Genomic DNA, 15,366 nt, shown 5'->3' with positions numbered 1-15,366 from the left:
AACCCTGTAATATGTATTTCATACGGGTTGAAATATGTAATTGCAGCAATCATATTTAGGAGATGAAAATTTTGGAAGCTAAATCGTTAATCCCAATTAAAACCTGAATGGCAAAAACAGTGACCCCTTGAGAAAATAGTTGGCCTACCCATTAGACCATTTAATTTGCACGCGTATAGCCTAGCTATTTAGTTTGAACAAAAACCTTTTTCTTATCAAACTGAATGCTTATAGCGCTATACATAATGACATAAATACTTTAGTATAATAATAGTATATAAATTTATCTTCATTAATTCTATTTTTGTATGTGTTAAGATGAACAAATTAGGCTTCATTTAATTAATTAGAAACAAAAGAATCTGCAAACATTGGAAACTACTAGAGAACAAAATTACTAACAAATTGACAGGAGGAGGAAGTAAAATTCGAATCTTTCAATTTCTTACTATTTACAGAATTTTGTTGAGAATTAATCATTGCAAAGTAATACAATTCGATGGGTTTAGATAAATAATATGTTTGATTTATCCACTGATCTACCAGATGAGGAAAGTTGGACAACCCTTTACCTTTCCTAAATTATCTTTGTTTCTTGCAAGTTTTCATTTCAAATGAATCCATTTCTCAACGTCCTCTAATGATGAACCGTATCCAATTCCAACAAATATAGGTTACGTATGGAGAGACACTCAAACACCTGTCTTTAGCCATACACGTAAATCGAAGTAATCCTATATAAATACCGCTCATATTACTTTTGGGAGCCCCAACTCGCCAAAAATTAATATAAGATATCTCTATATTCCACCCCAAAATGGCTCTAAATGCAACGAAAATGGGTATAGTCCTGGTCCTCGTGACCTTATTCTGTGATGGGGCAGTGGCTCAGCTCAGCTGCACAAGGGTAATGATAAGCTTATCCCCATGCCTAAACTATGTGACAGGAAATTCCTCAAATACCCCTCCATCCTCTTCCTGCTGTTCGCAACTAGCCAATATTGTTCAATCTCAGCCGCAGTGCCTTTGCTCGGTGCTCAATGGAGGTGGCTCTTCATTGGGCGTCACCATTAACCAAACTCAGGCTCTCTCACTCCCTTCAGCTTGTAATGTTCAGACACCCCCAGCTCGCCACTGTAATGGTACTAATGTCCATCACTTAAATTAATCTTGTCCCTTTGAATATATATATATATATATATATATATATATATATTCATAGAAAAATTCTATAGTATGGACGGTTCATGTAAGAACCAAATACGAAGCTAATACTTCTTTAAAAAAAATATTAGCTTTACTGTATATGTATACATAATATATACAGCAAAATCGATTTTTTTTTTTAAATGCATTAGCTTTGGTGTAGTCTGCACGCTAAAACTACTTTATATCCATTTATATATATATATATATATATATATATATATATATGTTTTACCATATGGACCATAAAAACCGATGTATTTTAAAAAAAATATCTATTTTTATGTGATCCACATATAAACTATCCGCATTATAAAATTTTTCTATATATATATATATATAAATATACATTGTGCTGATTTTAATTAATTTAATACATTTGTATTTGAAATGATCAGGCGCTAATGGACCTACCAATAGTCCAGCAGCAGATACTTCTTCAGGTGAGACACCCGAATCAAAGCCAAGCTTTCAATCTGGTTCGTTCAATTCATTAACACATATGTATTTGAATTTTAATTATCTTTTTAAAACAAATATATTGCTTTCCTTATTTAAATGTCAATATATTTCGATGCAGCAACCGAATCTAAAGCAGTCCCCATAGGGAGAGCAGATGGGGCGTCAAAAGGAAGAGCCATGAAAGTGGCCCTACTACTCCATTTCAGTTTCTTTACCCTTTTCATAGCATCATGTGTATTCTAAGCTCTCAACGTGAAGATTCGAAACTATGCATGTCTGCCCTTTGATATGTATATGCTACATATTTGTATATTTTGCTTTGCAACTGTTGCCTAAATTATATAAAAAAATAAAATAATATATTCTGGTATATGGTTTCAGTTGGAATTTATATTTAGCTTATGTGAATTTCTTCAGGATTTTAATTAATGTTTTTTGATTGTTCATTTGTTTGTTTGGATTAAATTAAGTTCATAACACAGATAAAAACCGACCACAAAATTTCAGAAGAAATGAGCCCATATAAACTCAGAGCTGTTCTGACGCGGAGCCACAAACATGAATCCAATATCAGCCCAAGCACCTGAAGGCTCAGGCCCAGGCTCACAAATGCACTTAGGAAAATCTTTAATTGAATAAATATTTAGAGTCCCGAATTGTGTTTGGTCTAATGACATAACATTTAATTAAGCCTAGATGAAATCCTCTGCTTAAATAGGACCATGGTCCATGGCATAACGCAGCATAATGGACGCTTTTGTGGCATCTTTTAGACATATCTGCATCTTATCTTTCAAAAGCTGGTGGATGCAAAATCCAACCCCACCGCGCCCCTTCTTTTCTAGACCAACGTCCACATTTGATTTTGATGAAATGGAAAAAAATAAAGTTAAAGGAACCCAACCAGATGCTAAAAAGGCAATGCGAAACTCAAATAAAGGCACATACCACGACTAACTTCAAACTATATTCTTAAGTCTCAAAAGTTTCCCAAGTTGTTCGCCAGAGAATCTCATTGTAAAAGTAGCTAAAGTTGGCGACCAAAATGAAGCCACCTGCCTTTCTTTATATTCACAAATTTCCTTTTACAATCCCCCTTCCAAAATTAAACCCCATTAACAAAACAACCAACAATTTCCCCTATTTCCACATAGAATCATAATGGCGGCACATAAAAATATTGAGAAATAGTACTAATAGCTCTTATTGCATTACTGGCTCTATGGCAAGGCACTTTGGCTCAATCAGATTGCGGCAATGCAATCATCGGCATGTCTTCGTGCCTCAATTATATAACAGGAAATACATCTTCAGCATGCTGTTCTCAGCTTGCTACAGTGATGCTCTCACAACCACAATGCCTGTGTCAGGTACTTAATGGTGGTGCTTCCTCACTAGGCGTCAACGTTAATCAGACTCAGGCTTTGGCTCTCCCCGATGCTTGCAACGTTAAAACACCCTCTGCTAGCCGCTGTAATGGTCAGTACTATACCAAAATCCAATCCGCTAGCTATCCATACATAGCTTATCAAACCAGAGTTATATGTACTAACAAATATAACATTTGTTGATCTATCTTCTTTTTCAGGTTCTTATCCATCCGATTCTCCTTTAGGAACAGGGAAAACATCGAAAATTGGGGATTCATCGGATGGAAATTCTACCAAATTAGCACTTTCTATGCTCTTTTTCTTGCTCTTTGTTGCATCATTTGCTTCGGCTTCAAATGCCTTCTAATCCTACTGCTTCACCAATGTTCAATTAATATATAGCTGCTAAATATTTCACATGTATTTTGTAATATTTGTTATTGTTACTGAATTGGGAGAAAAACAAGTAGCAACGGAAACAAAGAAAACGAAGAACAAACACACAATTTACGTAGAAACCCTTGACGGGAAAAACCACGAGCAGGGAGAAGCAAATCCAATATTGAAAGATTGGTACAAGGTGAGCCAAATTTCGAGATACCCTAAAAACCCCAATAACGGCCGAACAAAAAATACAGATATATATATAGTACGGAAGAAACCTTAAAATTGAACAGGTTCATCGGCCCGAGATCTCCGCTTCCACCACAGAGTCCCAAATTTTTCTCCAAAATTAGTTTCACCAAATGGGTCGCACCGCGAGCTTTTCGGATCGGATCAACAAGAATTCGGGTCACTAACTCTAACAGTTATTTTTTTGTTGGGAGTAGTAGATTCATAATATTATTATGTTTATGTTGTATTAGTGTTTTGGGCGCTCCCCTTTAGGAATGGGATTATGATTAGTTTTGTGTCGCATGGTCAATAAGGGTATTGAATAATTAATGCTTTGACATTAAAAGGACAAGACTTTTGCATCCCAAAAAATCATCGTGTCTCCAGCTCGAACAAGAAAAGAAACCAAAATGATCACCAACTATAAACTTCCATCTTCCAACAATATATATATTATATGCGTGTACTCACACATAATATAACATGCAACCATTACAACTAAACAAACAGGAGCTTTCAACAAAAACTGATTGATGGTCAAAATCTTGTTCATTAAGTTAAGAATTTAATCCAATCCAAAATAATAAACCTTCTTCTTTAAGTTTGCCTAGTCTTTTAGAAGTCCTCCTTTTTTTTTAAAAAAAAAAATCAAATTTCAAAAAACCTTACCTGTCCCACAGAAGCACCACGTAATTAGATCGTCATTTTAATACAAAAGTCATGTCCATAAAATTCGTCAAGGCTTCCATATTAATTAGTTCACATTTCAACAAAATAAATAAAATAAATAAAAAATGAAGAAAAAAAGGTCTAGTTTCGTACATGTTTCGTAGTAGTTTACAATAAAAATCAAAACAATTGGAAAAAACCAGAAGCTTTTTCGGACGGCCTTCGATTACCGAATTTTGACCCATAAGGGCAACAAAATATCATATATATTATCATGTAGCTGTCCTTTTTTCTTGAGATAAAAAATATGTTCTGGACCTTGGGCCCCATGCTTTTCTTCCTTTATCACGTACCTAATTGGTGCTTTAATCAATTTAAACTTGTTGGCACGCTACAAGATAAGTATGCACTTGTTTGCTTAAAAATGTTGTGGATATACATGGTTCAAACTTTATATGTAACTTTTTTTGCACCCAAAACGTAACATCATTATCCGAGTAACACTGAAATCAATTAATTAATTCCACGCTTTAATTTCAACCAGCAACTTGTACAAAATGTATGAAAGATAATATACCTTAACCTAGAGTTTTAAACTCAATTTACTCTACAGTGGGTACGTTGCTAAACCGGTCATTAACTTTATACATCTTTTTACTTACAAAACATTATATATATATATATATATATATCTCTTCCTAAAGTCAGCTAGAGAACATTAACATTATCCAATCTGAAAACTGAGATTTTGCACTCTTTCCGGTGGTCCATATAGTTTAGTCTGGACAACATAGGATTTATTATTTATTTTCCTTAAGCCATTGTAGGCATTTTTAGATGGCGCCATTGGTCTGTGTTGCATAAACTGTCAATGAAATTCGAAGCCAGCTTATAGATTGGGATATTGGTACCTCTAATTATCAGGACTACCACACCATCTTTCTGTGTTGCATAAACTTACTTATTTTTATTTTTTTGGGAGTTACATGAAATCAAATTGACTATGATGACTTTCTCATCCTGATCTTGCCACGTGGCTGCAACTTCCAAGCCCTTTTATGGTTGTATTTGTATCTCATTCCACCACTTGTACCGAGCGCCTACACAATTAATTATTTGCTTTATACACACAAAAAAATATATTAAAGATTCGCTTAATTATGCATTTCTTATGTCATACACCTTTTGATACTTCTTGTCTATTTCTTATCAAATGCTTTACATGTTTTCCACTTCCTATAAAACAATGAAAGATTGATTGGCAATATTATATACTAAATGACAAAATAAAGAATTTCTCAATGTCTTAAAATATGGTCGCGTATGTATAAATATTATTGGACGTTGTACTGGTACATTGCTATCATTCCCAAATGAATAAGTCATTAATTAGTGTGATAAATTAACATTTTGATCAATTGGAAGATTTTTTCAGGCCTCCAACCTCAAATTTTCATTTCATTAAGAAAAAAAAATCTAAAAAGCAAATCTAATTTATAAAGGGATTTAGGTGGAAAAAGAACATTTTTATAAATGTGAATGAAAAATATAAAAATTTGACAACCGAGCAGATTTAGACTTTTAATTAATTAAATTTATTTGTGGGTATATTCTTTCTTCTATTCGGTTTCGGCGTGTGGGGAATGGGGAACTGTACAGAGGTCCAAACCACGTGAAATGCACGATGAAACTTATGAGGAATTGAAATAACGAAAATGCCATGAGAGTCAGAATCCGGGAAGGAAAATAAGAGGAATATCCTGATAACAGGGGGCTAGGGCAATGGTATGCGTAGGTTAGGTTTGGTAAAACACGCAAAGAGCCAATTCCTCATATATGTGTGTCAATTTAACGCTTTCTCTGCTCTCTCTCTCTCTCTCTCTCTCTCAATTCTCAAAAACTAAATAAATAAATAACATTGATTTTATAAACTCTGCGTTTTACCTTTTAGCTCTGAAACTCATCCGCTTTCAATCCTCTACACAAATCCAACGCAACCCTCTTTTCCCCTTGCTCTTTGCTCTCTACAATTTCAGTAACGCAACCTCAATTTTTGTTTTTCCTCCACTGCCCCTGTATTTCAGGTACATCCCCTTCCTTTCATATTCCTTCTCTTTCTCTCTGTTTTAGGCATAAAACAATACGATTAGGAGCTCTTTCACTTTTGTTTTACATGAATCGCTTATAAGTTGCTTTATTTTTCGAAATTGTTGAAAACCCATATTCCTTTTTGTTTGAATTCCAGGTGGGTTGTGTCTTAAATGTTGAGATTTTGGAGTACAGTCCGTGCTTTTTTGTGTATGAGTATTTGGTTGCTTGGTTGAATGTTTGGGTTTCAATTGCAATTTGCTTTCTTTGCATTTATAATTTGCCGGTTCTTAGGGAATTTGGTGAATCGGTTTTTTGTTTTTATTCTTTGCGGTTTGTATGCGTCTATCTAAATAATTTCCAATTCGTATTTGTGACTGAGAATATATGCATGTGAATCTAACCGGTTAGTTTGTACGAGGCGTGGATCATGCATTGGCGCAGCCCGTTATCGTCAATGACTTGTTCACTTGTTTTGTTATGAGTTTTAGTTTTAATTTCTGAATTATGAAATAAGTTACCGTAGATCTCTTATAGGGCTACTGGTTTTATACTCAGATCATGTTCACAACTGAGTAATTTCAACTAAGGCCAGATTGATTGCAAATGTTTAAATTCTTAGTTCCAGCTGAGTGAGATGTCTGCTTCAGAATTTTGGCTGGTCAGTTAAGTTAATTTTTGAATGTTCTTCTGGGGTGTTGATAAATGAATTTATTATGTAAAACTTCTGGTTGGACAGATGGGATAAAAACTTTTAGTTCCACTTGATTCACCATGTTAGATCAAATATTGTTCTTTGTTTTGAACATGATAGATAGGTTTTGGTAGTCTTGTCAACCTCTCATGTTATTCATTTCTGTCCTAGGAATTACACTTACAGATAGTTTTGTTCGCCTTACGTGTTCTTAAACCAGGGAACACGTATAGCTGTCTTATGTGATTTTGAATCTACCTATTGTCTGTACTCTCTGTGTATTTCTTCATTATTTGTTTGCAAAGTGATTTACCAATGCAAACCAGAGAAGGAGTTAAGGCTCAAACATATGGAAAAATCTTGTTGGAGACCTAAGATTGGAGTTCATTCCGTTGATCTCATAATTTAAGATCTTAATTGAAGTTCGGGTGTTTGAACATAGATCTTTTGTTCTAACTGAATTTGAAAGCCATCAACACTGATAATGAAGCTTTTACTTTTGTTTTAATGGATACTTTAGACTTGATGGAGCATTCTGTCTAATGTATTCAACCTTACTAATTGTGAATCTGTGAATTGAATGGTCATGATGATATTTGAGAAATTTATTTCTTTTAATGTGCTTATGCATAAGCTGATGCTTCTGCTAACTGAGTTGATTGTCTTTGCTGGTAAATCATTCTCTATAAGATTGTTGGTTAAGTTTTTTTGTTTTTTTTTTTTTTATGTTTTACTTTTTATTGTTCCGTTGTTTCGTTGTCTTTGGGTGTACAAGGCATTGCATCATTTTATTTTGGTCTTTGAGAAATATTCTACTCTTGGAGTCCATGAAAAATGCCATCTAATATTATTCTATTGCCAGCAGCACTGACAAATTGCTTCATTGCTTTTGAGGGACAAATTCCCCTACCCAAACATTGAATTACTATATGAAAGAAAATATAGATTCCAGTTCTATAAATGTTCAACTAGCTCGATTTATACTGTTTTACATTTGAGAGCTAAAAATATGTTCGCTTATGACCATATTCTTATTTATCATCAGGTTGCATAAGCCAGTGCTGCCTCCAGTGCAGCAAATCACCAGTAGAGAATCATCTGAAACAAATGTAAGTGTGAATATTATGTCTGAACTAATTGAAGGACTCCCTGACGCTGTCGCCGTCAGATGCCTTGCATGGGTTCCCTTCTATCTGTATCCCAAGTTGGAACTTGTTTCTCGTTCCTGGCGAGCAACCATTCGTAGTCGTGAATTGTTTAGAGCTCGACAGGAGGTTGGCGCAACTGAGGATCTTTTATGTGTTTGTGCTTTTGACCCAGAAAATTTATGGCAGCTTTATGACCCTCAACGAGATCTTTGGATTACACTCCCTGTTCTCCCCTCTAAACTCAGGCACCTTTCTCACTTTGGTGCAGTCTCCACTGCTGGAAAGTTGTTTGTGCTTGGTGGTGGTAGCGATGCCGTTGATCCACAGACTGGTGATCAAGATGGTAGCTTTGCAACCAATGAGGTATGGTCATATGATCCTATTATCCGGCAGTGGGCTCCACGAGCATCTATGCTTGTGCCTCGTGCCATGTTTGCCTGCTGTGTTTTGGATGGGAAGATTGTAGTTGCAGGTGGTTTCACCAGTTGCCGAAAATCAATTTCTCAGGCAGAAATGTACGACCCAGATAAGGATGTGTGGATACCAATCCCTGACCTCCATCGTACACATAATTCAGCATGCTCAGGAATAGTGATTGGAGGGAAAATGCACGTCTTGCACAAGGGATTATCTACCGTGCAAGTCTTAGACAATGTGGGGCTTGGCTGGACGGTTGAGGATTATGGATGGCTCCAGGGCCCGATGGCTGTTGTTCAGGGTGCACTTCATGTGATGAGCCATTATCTAATCTTTAAGCAAGAAGGAAGACTAAGGAAAGTGGTGGCTTCAGCATCTGAGTTTCGCCGGAGAATTGGGTTTGCGATGATAGGGTTAGGGGATGAGATTTATGTAATTGGAGGGGTGATTGGCCCTGATCAGTGGAACTGGGAAATCCAGCCAATGGGTGTTGTTGATGTCTTGACTATGGGTGGTGAAAGACCAACTTGGCGCCAAGTAGCTTCAATGACACGGTGCCGGGGAACTGTTCTTGGTTGTACCCAGTTGAGAATTTAGGTCTCAAGCTCAATTTTATATGCAGAAAGAAAAAAAAAAAAATGAAGCTTTTTTATTATATAGTATTTTCATATCAATAATATTAATTAATTTATGTTTACAATATGTTTTAATTAAGTCTATTTTTCTTGCTTTGTTTTGAATATAGTGAAAATGCTTGGTTTAAAAAAGGGTCTTGTGTGGGTTTTACATTTCTTCAAATTATTCTTTCTTATAAAAAATATGTATTATTTTTCATAAAAACATAGTAATTTGAAGAGTGACTGTGTAGAGTCCATCGGACGGTCAGTCTCAGAATGAAAATCTAACTAACCGATAAATTAATGTCGTTGCTTGATTTGAGAGTGAAGATGTTTTCTGGAAAATGTTAAAATTCTCGCTTTGAATGCCCAAGAATAATTTGGGTACCTCATGTAAAAAAATTTTAAAAAAAAATTAAAAAACACTTTATTTTCATTTGGGTCTATTAAGTAGGTTTGAACCAAGGGGAATTTGGTCCAATACCCTCATAGGACCGAGGTTAATTATTTTTGCCCCCTCATTTGATATCTTTTTTGTTCTACCCCTCAATATCCATTGTAACCTTCAAACAAAAAAAAAATTACTTATATATCCTATTATATTTTAAACCAAACAAAAATCAACTTTTTCTAAACGTCTTTACACGAACACACAAATATAAAAAACCAAACAAACGTCTTTACACGAACACACAACTACAAAAAACCAAACCAAAGTTGCCGTGGAAAAGCCAAACATTAGGATCTCATCTCAGTACTGTCCGAGGTAATTGGTTGAATATTTTTGTTTATTTGTTGCCGTGGGACCCGTGTGGGTTGTTTTTGTGTGGATTTGTCTTTGTGTTTATTTCTTTCGTTGCCGTGGAGTGTACGTTTTTATTTTTATTTTTTGTGTTTATTTGTTGCCTTACCTTACCGTTAAATACTTACAAATTTAGTACAATGAGACATTGAAACTTGTGATTTCTGTTTGGTGTTTGAGAACCGATTTAAAATGTGAAATTTTTGAAGATTTAGGTTTTCGTATGGAAGTGATTATAATCTAGGTTTTAGGATAGATTGATATTGGGCATTAGTAGGAAATGAAGAGAGGAAAAAAATGGGACCGATTTGGCCTTGAACGGTGGCCGGAGGTGGAAGAAATAACCGGGTCAAGAATCGGGTCGGGACTGATTTAGGCGGGTTCGGGTCGACCCGGACAAGGGTTGAAGATGGATTGAACGACATGTCATCTGGGATGAACGACACGTCGTTTTTAATTTTTATAAAAAAAATTTTTTTTTTCGGTTCCATCGACAGACATCCCTGAGCATGGAAAATAAATAAAGGATGAAGGCAGGGAAATCAATGAATTTGATGAAGAATAATGTTAGTTTGTAATAATGTTAGTTTGTAATAAAAAAACATAATATATGTATATATATGTATTTGTTACAACTTAGGGATATAAGGATTTTTACCCTGATCGAAGTTTAAATCCTTAAGCTAAAGGTGTTATCTCACTAGTGCATGATACTCAAACTCTATCTAGAAAATTGCTTTTTTGGGTTGAAAAGAAGAATTTTTTTAAAAACGTACTTGACCCTTAGGAAACTAATTATATTTCTTTTTGGATTTGTATACAGATAAAATAAATATGAAGTGAATGATTTGTATAGCATATATAGGTGTCGGTAGGTCTGAGCTTTTATAACCAAATCAGGTTAAACATAAGCAGTATGGGGAAGAGATGTAGCTACATTAGTTGACATACTCATATAGAAGTGGTGGACATGTTGCAGTCCAGCTTAACCTATATGTTCAGATTATAGTCTGCAACTTTCTGTGTACATTTTTTAGACATATATTGTATGGTAAGAAATAATTAAATATAACATGAATATGATATGTATATATACAGTCTAAGGACTGCTTTTGATTGGCTTATAACAATCTGTCTGTTGCGTCGCTTCTATCTAGTCTTCCACCTCTATACTTCACTTTCTTGTTTTTCTATTTTAGGTGAATTGACTACTTCCTCTCCAGTCATTTCAATATTTCACTTTATCTGCTTCTGCATGTAGCATCATAATTGGCCACAATTGTGGGTTGCTCTATTAAAACCTCACTTTAGACTATAGCTGCATTAGAAATCTTAGTTGCTTTTCAGACCTTCTTTTTTCTTTTAAGTTTTTTCTTCTTCCTTTTTGCTAGGGTAATTTATTACTAAAAATCAATACATGGAGATAAGAGAAAAATACTTTATGATTAATTAGAATTGAAGTTGAGAATTCTAGAGTTAGTACTTTCTAAAGGTATATATATATATATATATATATATATAGAGAGAGAAGAGAGAGAGAAAGAGAAGATCGGTGCATAAAATTTTAGGTACATGGTTAGCTAGAAGCAAACACGCAAACATTTTATCCCCAAAAAAGAAAAAAATAAAAAATTAAAGAAGAAGAAGATAGAAAGATTTAGAAGTAAACACACTGCTATACAGTAAATGTTCAGTAAATGTTTTGTAGATAGCATACACAATATCCTTAGGAAGAGAGCGTATGAAATTGAGGATTGCGGATATTTATACATGTATGTATACATAGTTGACAATGTTGTTAAAGGTAGATAAAAGTTTATTAATGTTGTCAATGTACATTTGTAGGTTGTACTTTATAATGGCACCAAAGAGGAACTTGCGACGTCAACCGAAGAAGGGAGTTAAGAAGGTGGAAAGTAAGAGACACGGTGGTAGCACAGCAGCACCCGACTCTAAGTGTCGACGAACTACTAGGCAGAAATCCAAAGCTGAGACGGAAAGCACCAAACTTCGAGGGTACGTTCCACTTTCCTCTCCCCCATCTGATATGGTAAGTTTTATATTCATTTATGTTGTTTTGTGCGGTAAATGATAAGACATCTGGCAATATTTATTCATGAATGTGAAAACTGAAGAAAAACTTCACCTGATAGCCATCGGTAATTGCCGATAGGCCATCGGGCTTTTTTTTAGTTCATTGTAGGTTGATTACCGAGGGTTTCATCGGTAATTACCACTTGTGCAAAAATGTGAACCCATATGTCTTAAGATTTAGTTGGAAATTATTATTATCAAGTTAGGGTGGAAAAATAGGGTATGATTAAATCGTTGATGTCAGTTCCATTTATGTAATTCATTTTGCAGCCCATCGATGCTCCAAAGGAACGGATGTTGCAGGATGCCGATATAATTAAAGTTAGGGCACATTCATTCGGGAATCCAATAGAAGCGAACAAAGTAATTACAAGTGTCCTCACAAGTGCGCAGTTGGAAAAGTATAGATAAACATGTTTTGGACACTTACTTGACATGAAGAACCTCCGGTTCTCTGGTCAGGTAGTGCATCACCTGCTTTGCAGACAAGTTGTGTCCAACAATCCAGAAGTACTGGAGTTTAACTTCGGTGGATCTGCAGTGCGGTTTACGAAGTGGGAATTCGCACTCATTAGTGGCTTAAAGTTTTGTAGGTACCCTTCGATGTATGATATGCAAATTTCCAAAGGAAATGAGCTGCGCACGAGGTTCCTAGATGACAGGAGTGACTTGAAACCGCCCAAACTGGAACGACTCTTCAAGGATACACTTTTTGTGGATGATTGGGATGCTGTTAGAATTGTGTTACTATATTTCTTAGTTCATGGTGTACTCGGAATGGATCCGAAGGTTCAAATAAATAAAAAATTCATTGATTTGGTTGCTGATCTCGACGTATTTAATTCCTACCCTTGGGGCATTCTGAGCTACAAGGAGACGATCAACTCATTCCACAATGCATTCCAGCAACGAGGACGAGGACGTGCAGTAAAGAATAAATCACAGTATTATGACCTAAAAGGTTTTCCATTGGTGTTTCAGGTACGGTAATATATTTAATACATGTAGCGTTTACTTAAAAATTATATTTAATAACCTATAATTTATATTTTGTAGCTGTGGGGGTTTGAACCAATCCCTGATTTTGGTAACCAATTTGCCGACCGGTTGGAAACCCGTTGTCCGAGGATCCTTGGATGGTTCTCCTCAAATAGCAATGTAAGGCAAATTGTTTTTAGACTACATGGTACGATTACATTCAAGTTACATTACCATAGTCAGTTTCCAAATTTACTTTTTTTTCCTTTCTTCATTTCATGTAGTATGTTGTGCACTGGAGGTTAGATGCTACCGATGAGGAGAAGACTATGGATTACTGGCGAACAATAGCAGTTGACATACATGAAGTTTGCTACACGTCACCTCCACTTGTAGCACCAATAGTTGGCGCTAAAGATGTTAGCGCTAAAGATGCGTCCAAAGCTGAGGAGCATTCTAGTGGCCCTCCAGATGCTAATTTCAGGGTATGCAATTGTTACTTGCACGCAAATTTGTATTTCATATGTTGTACTAATATATGTTGACTTATGTTTTGGATATTGATATTGATTAGCTTGCTTGCTTGGAGGCAAAATTTGATGAATTAAATAAAGAGATGGCAGCGTTAAGGAAGATGCTTAGTTCTGTTATTGACCAACAAAAGCATCAGGTATCATTTAGACAACTTAGTATACTTACTTTAGTGCTTCAGCATTATTAAATTACATATTGTAATTCAGCAATTATTTGTTGTTAGAGTTTGGGAACTGCAAAAATAACCATTGTGTTTTGCAGGCCGAGCATCATATGCATAGCCATTCACCGTCATCTTCGGTTAGACCATCATCCCCTGTGCCACCGTCTTTTGGAGAGCAAGCCGAAGAATTTGATGCACCCATAGACGGTTCCAATGGTAGGAAGGAGGATGATGATTGTACTACACCGTTTGAGCCTATTGTACCTGGAGGACCCTATGTGGAGGATTCCTGGGCTTTGGTGCCATATCGGCCTTTGCATTTCGGGTGGGATATCGGTGCTTCAGCTGACAGTCCACATCATGACCAATCAGCTGAGATTGAGGTGGAAGATCGGACGCATAACGTTGGTGATACAAGCCGATTCGGTCGAGTTTACCACCAGTCACATCACGTCATCTCTCCTTACACCGACCCGTGTAAAAAGAAGGTCAAATTTAATCTTAATCGACCTATTGATGCATCAAAGGAGAGGGCGTTCGATGAGTGGTATAGGGTGGCACAGAAGGAAGCAACCGTGTGTACATCTTTTATAAGATGGGAAAGAAATTTTTTGCTGAGCTACTTACATCTGAAGGATGGTTGAATTCCGATGTAAGTTATATGCTTTATGTTCATGTAAAATCATTGTGGTCCTACGTTTGGAATGATGTTTTATTTATCACCTCGCACTTGTTACTTATTTCCTTTAATGTGGTTTTGCAGCATATTGACACTATTTTGTATTTCATACGAAAAAGGCGGTTTGATAATGAGAAGATGTTCACCAACACCTGTGCCATATTAGACGTGTTATTTTGGGTAAGATGATGGGATGTTACTGCGTTGCTTAATGTTATATTGATGATATTTTATATTGTATATATTTCATTATTTGGCAGTCATCCATCAAAGGGCGTTATCCCATATGGAGGGCATCTCGTAGCACATATTCATGTGATGCGACCCTTTGTAGCTGTGTGCGTGGGAAGTCACCCAAACCTAGCGTGTCGTGGCGGATATGTGATTATGTAAGTCCCTACATATATTGAAAAAACTTCTCACTATGTTTCCCATTCCCTACATATATTGAAAAAAATTCTCACTATGTTTCCCATTCCCTACATATATTGAAAAAATTTCTCACTATGTTTCCCATTTTGTGGATAATGAGGTTATGTTCTAATTTGCAGGTGTACATCCCTGTCAACAATGGAGGCGCGCATTGGTTGGCAGCATGTGTGGACTTGAAGGCCCGACATATTGATTTATACGATCCAAATATGGGAAATAAATATGTCCAGAATAGAGAGTTGAAGAATGCAGAATGCCTTACGTATATGCTGCCTTACCTATTGAGGGATGGGGGATATTACGAGAAGAATCCGGACGTGCCTCCCACTTTAGATCCATTCACGATGACCATGATCAAAGATGCACCCCGCCAAGATAATGGGTATGAATGTGTTGTC

General features: G+C 35.9%; 4 protein-coding genes across 5 annotated transcripts; all 4 read left to right on the top strand.

Annotated features, from left to right (window-relative positions):
* Window positions 1–763: 763 nt before the first annotated feature.
* On the top strand, window positions 764–2,038 carry LOC107425963 (non-specific lipid transfer protein GPI-anchored 5-like). 2 transcript variants are annotated; one of them, XM_016036037.4, is made up of 3 exons: window positions 764–1,142; window positions 1,605–1,649; window positions 1,787–2,038. In XM_016036037.4, the coding sequence occupies exons 1-3, from the start codon at window positions 818–820 to the stop codon at window positions 1,909–1,911; spliced, it is 495 nt and encodes a 164-aa protein (XP_015891523.3). In that variant the 5' UTR covers window positions 764–817; the 3' UTR covers window positions 1,912–2,038. The 2 variants fall into 2 exon arrangements, with proteins under 2 accessions (XP_015891523.3, XP_015891522.3); XM_016036036.4 differs by having other exon boundaries at window positions 1,605–1,685.
* An 814-nt stretch (window positions 2,039–2,852) lies between these two features.
* On the top strand, window positions 2,853–3,983 carry LOC107425948 (non-specific lipid transfer protein GPI-anchored 5-like; the record flags this gene model as incomplete). Its single annotated transcript, XM_016036022.4, has 2 exons — window positions 2,853–3,147; window positions 3,257–3,983. Coding segments are annotated over 2 exons (444 nt in total), but the record flags the coding sequence as incomplete, so codon positions are not given.
* Window positions 3,984–6,056: 2,073 nt separating this feature from the next.
* LOC107425949 (F-box/kelch-repeat protein SKIP30) lies at window positions 6,057–9,369 on the top strand. Its single transcript, XM_025077401.3, has 2 exons — window positions 6,057–6,406; window positions 8,150–9,369. Exon 2 carries the CDS (start codon window positions 8,229–8,231, stop codon window positions 9,264–9,266), a length of 1,038 nt encoding a protein of 345 aa, XP_024933169.1. The 5' UTR covers window positions 6,057–6,406; window positions 8,150–8,228; the 3' UTR covers window positions 9,267–9,369.
* Window positions 9,370–13,450: 4,081 nt separating this feature from the next.
* LOC132799518 (uncharacterized) lies at window positions 13,451–15,366 on the top strand. The gene is made up of 6 exons (XM_060811574.1): window positions 13,451–13,645; window positions 13,735–13,830; window positions 13,956–14,509; window positions 14,621–14,716; window positions 14,797–14,925; window positions 15,088–15,366. The coding sequence occupies exons 1-3, from the start codon at window positions 13,490–13,492 to the stop codon at window positions 14,499–14,501; spliced, it is 798 nt and encodes a 265-aa protein (XP_060667557.1). The 5' UTR covers window positions 13,451–13,489; the 3' UTR covers window positions 14,502–14,509; window positions 14,621–14,716; window positions 14,797–14,925; window positions 15,088–15,366.

This window comes from Ziziphus jujuba, chromosome 9, assembly GCF_031755915.1.
Source record: "Ziziphus jujuba cultivar Dongzao chromosome 9, ASM3175591v1".
In the NCBI taxonomy this organism is placed as follows: domain Eukaryota; kingdom Viridiplantae; phylum Streptophyta; class Magnoliopsida; order Rosales; family Rhamnaceae; genus Ziziphus; species Ziziphus jujuba.
The sequence above is the reverse complement of the archived record's forward strand: the minus strand, read 5'-3'. Positions and strand labels throughout refer to the sequence as shown.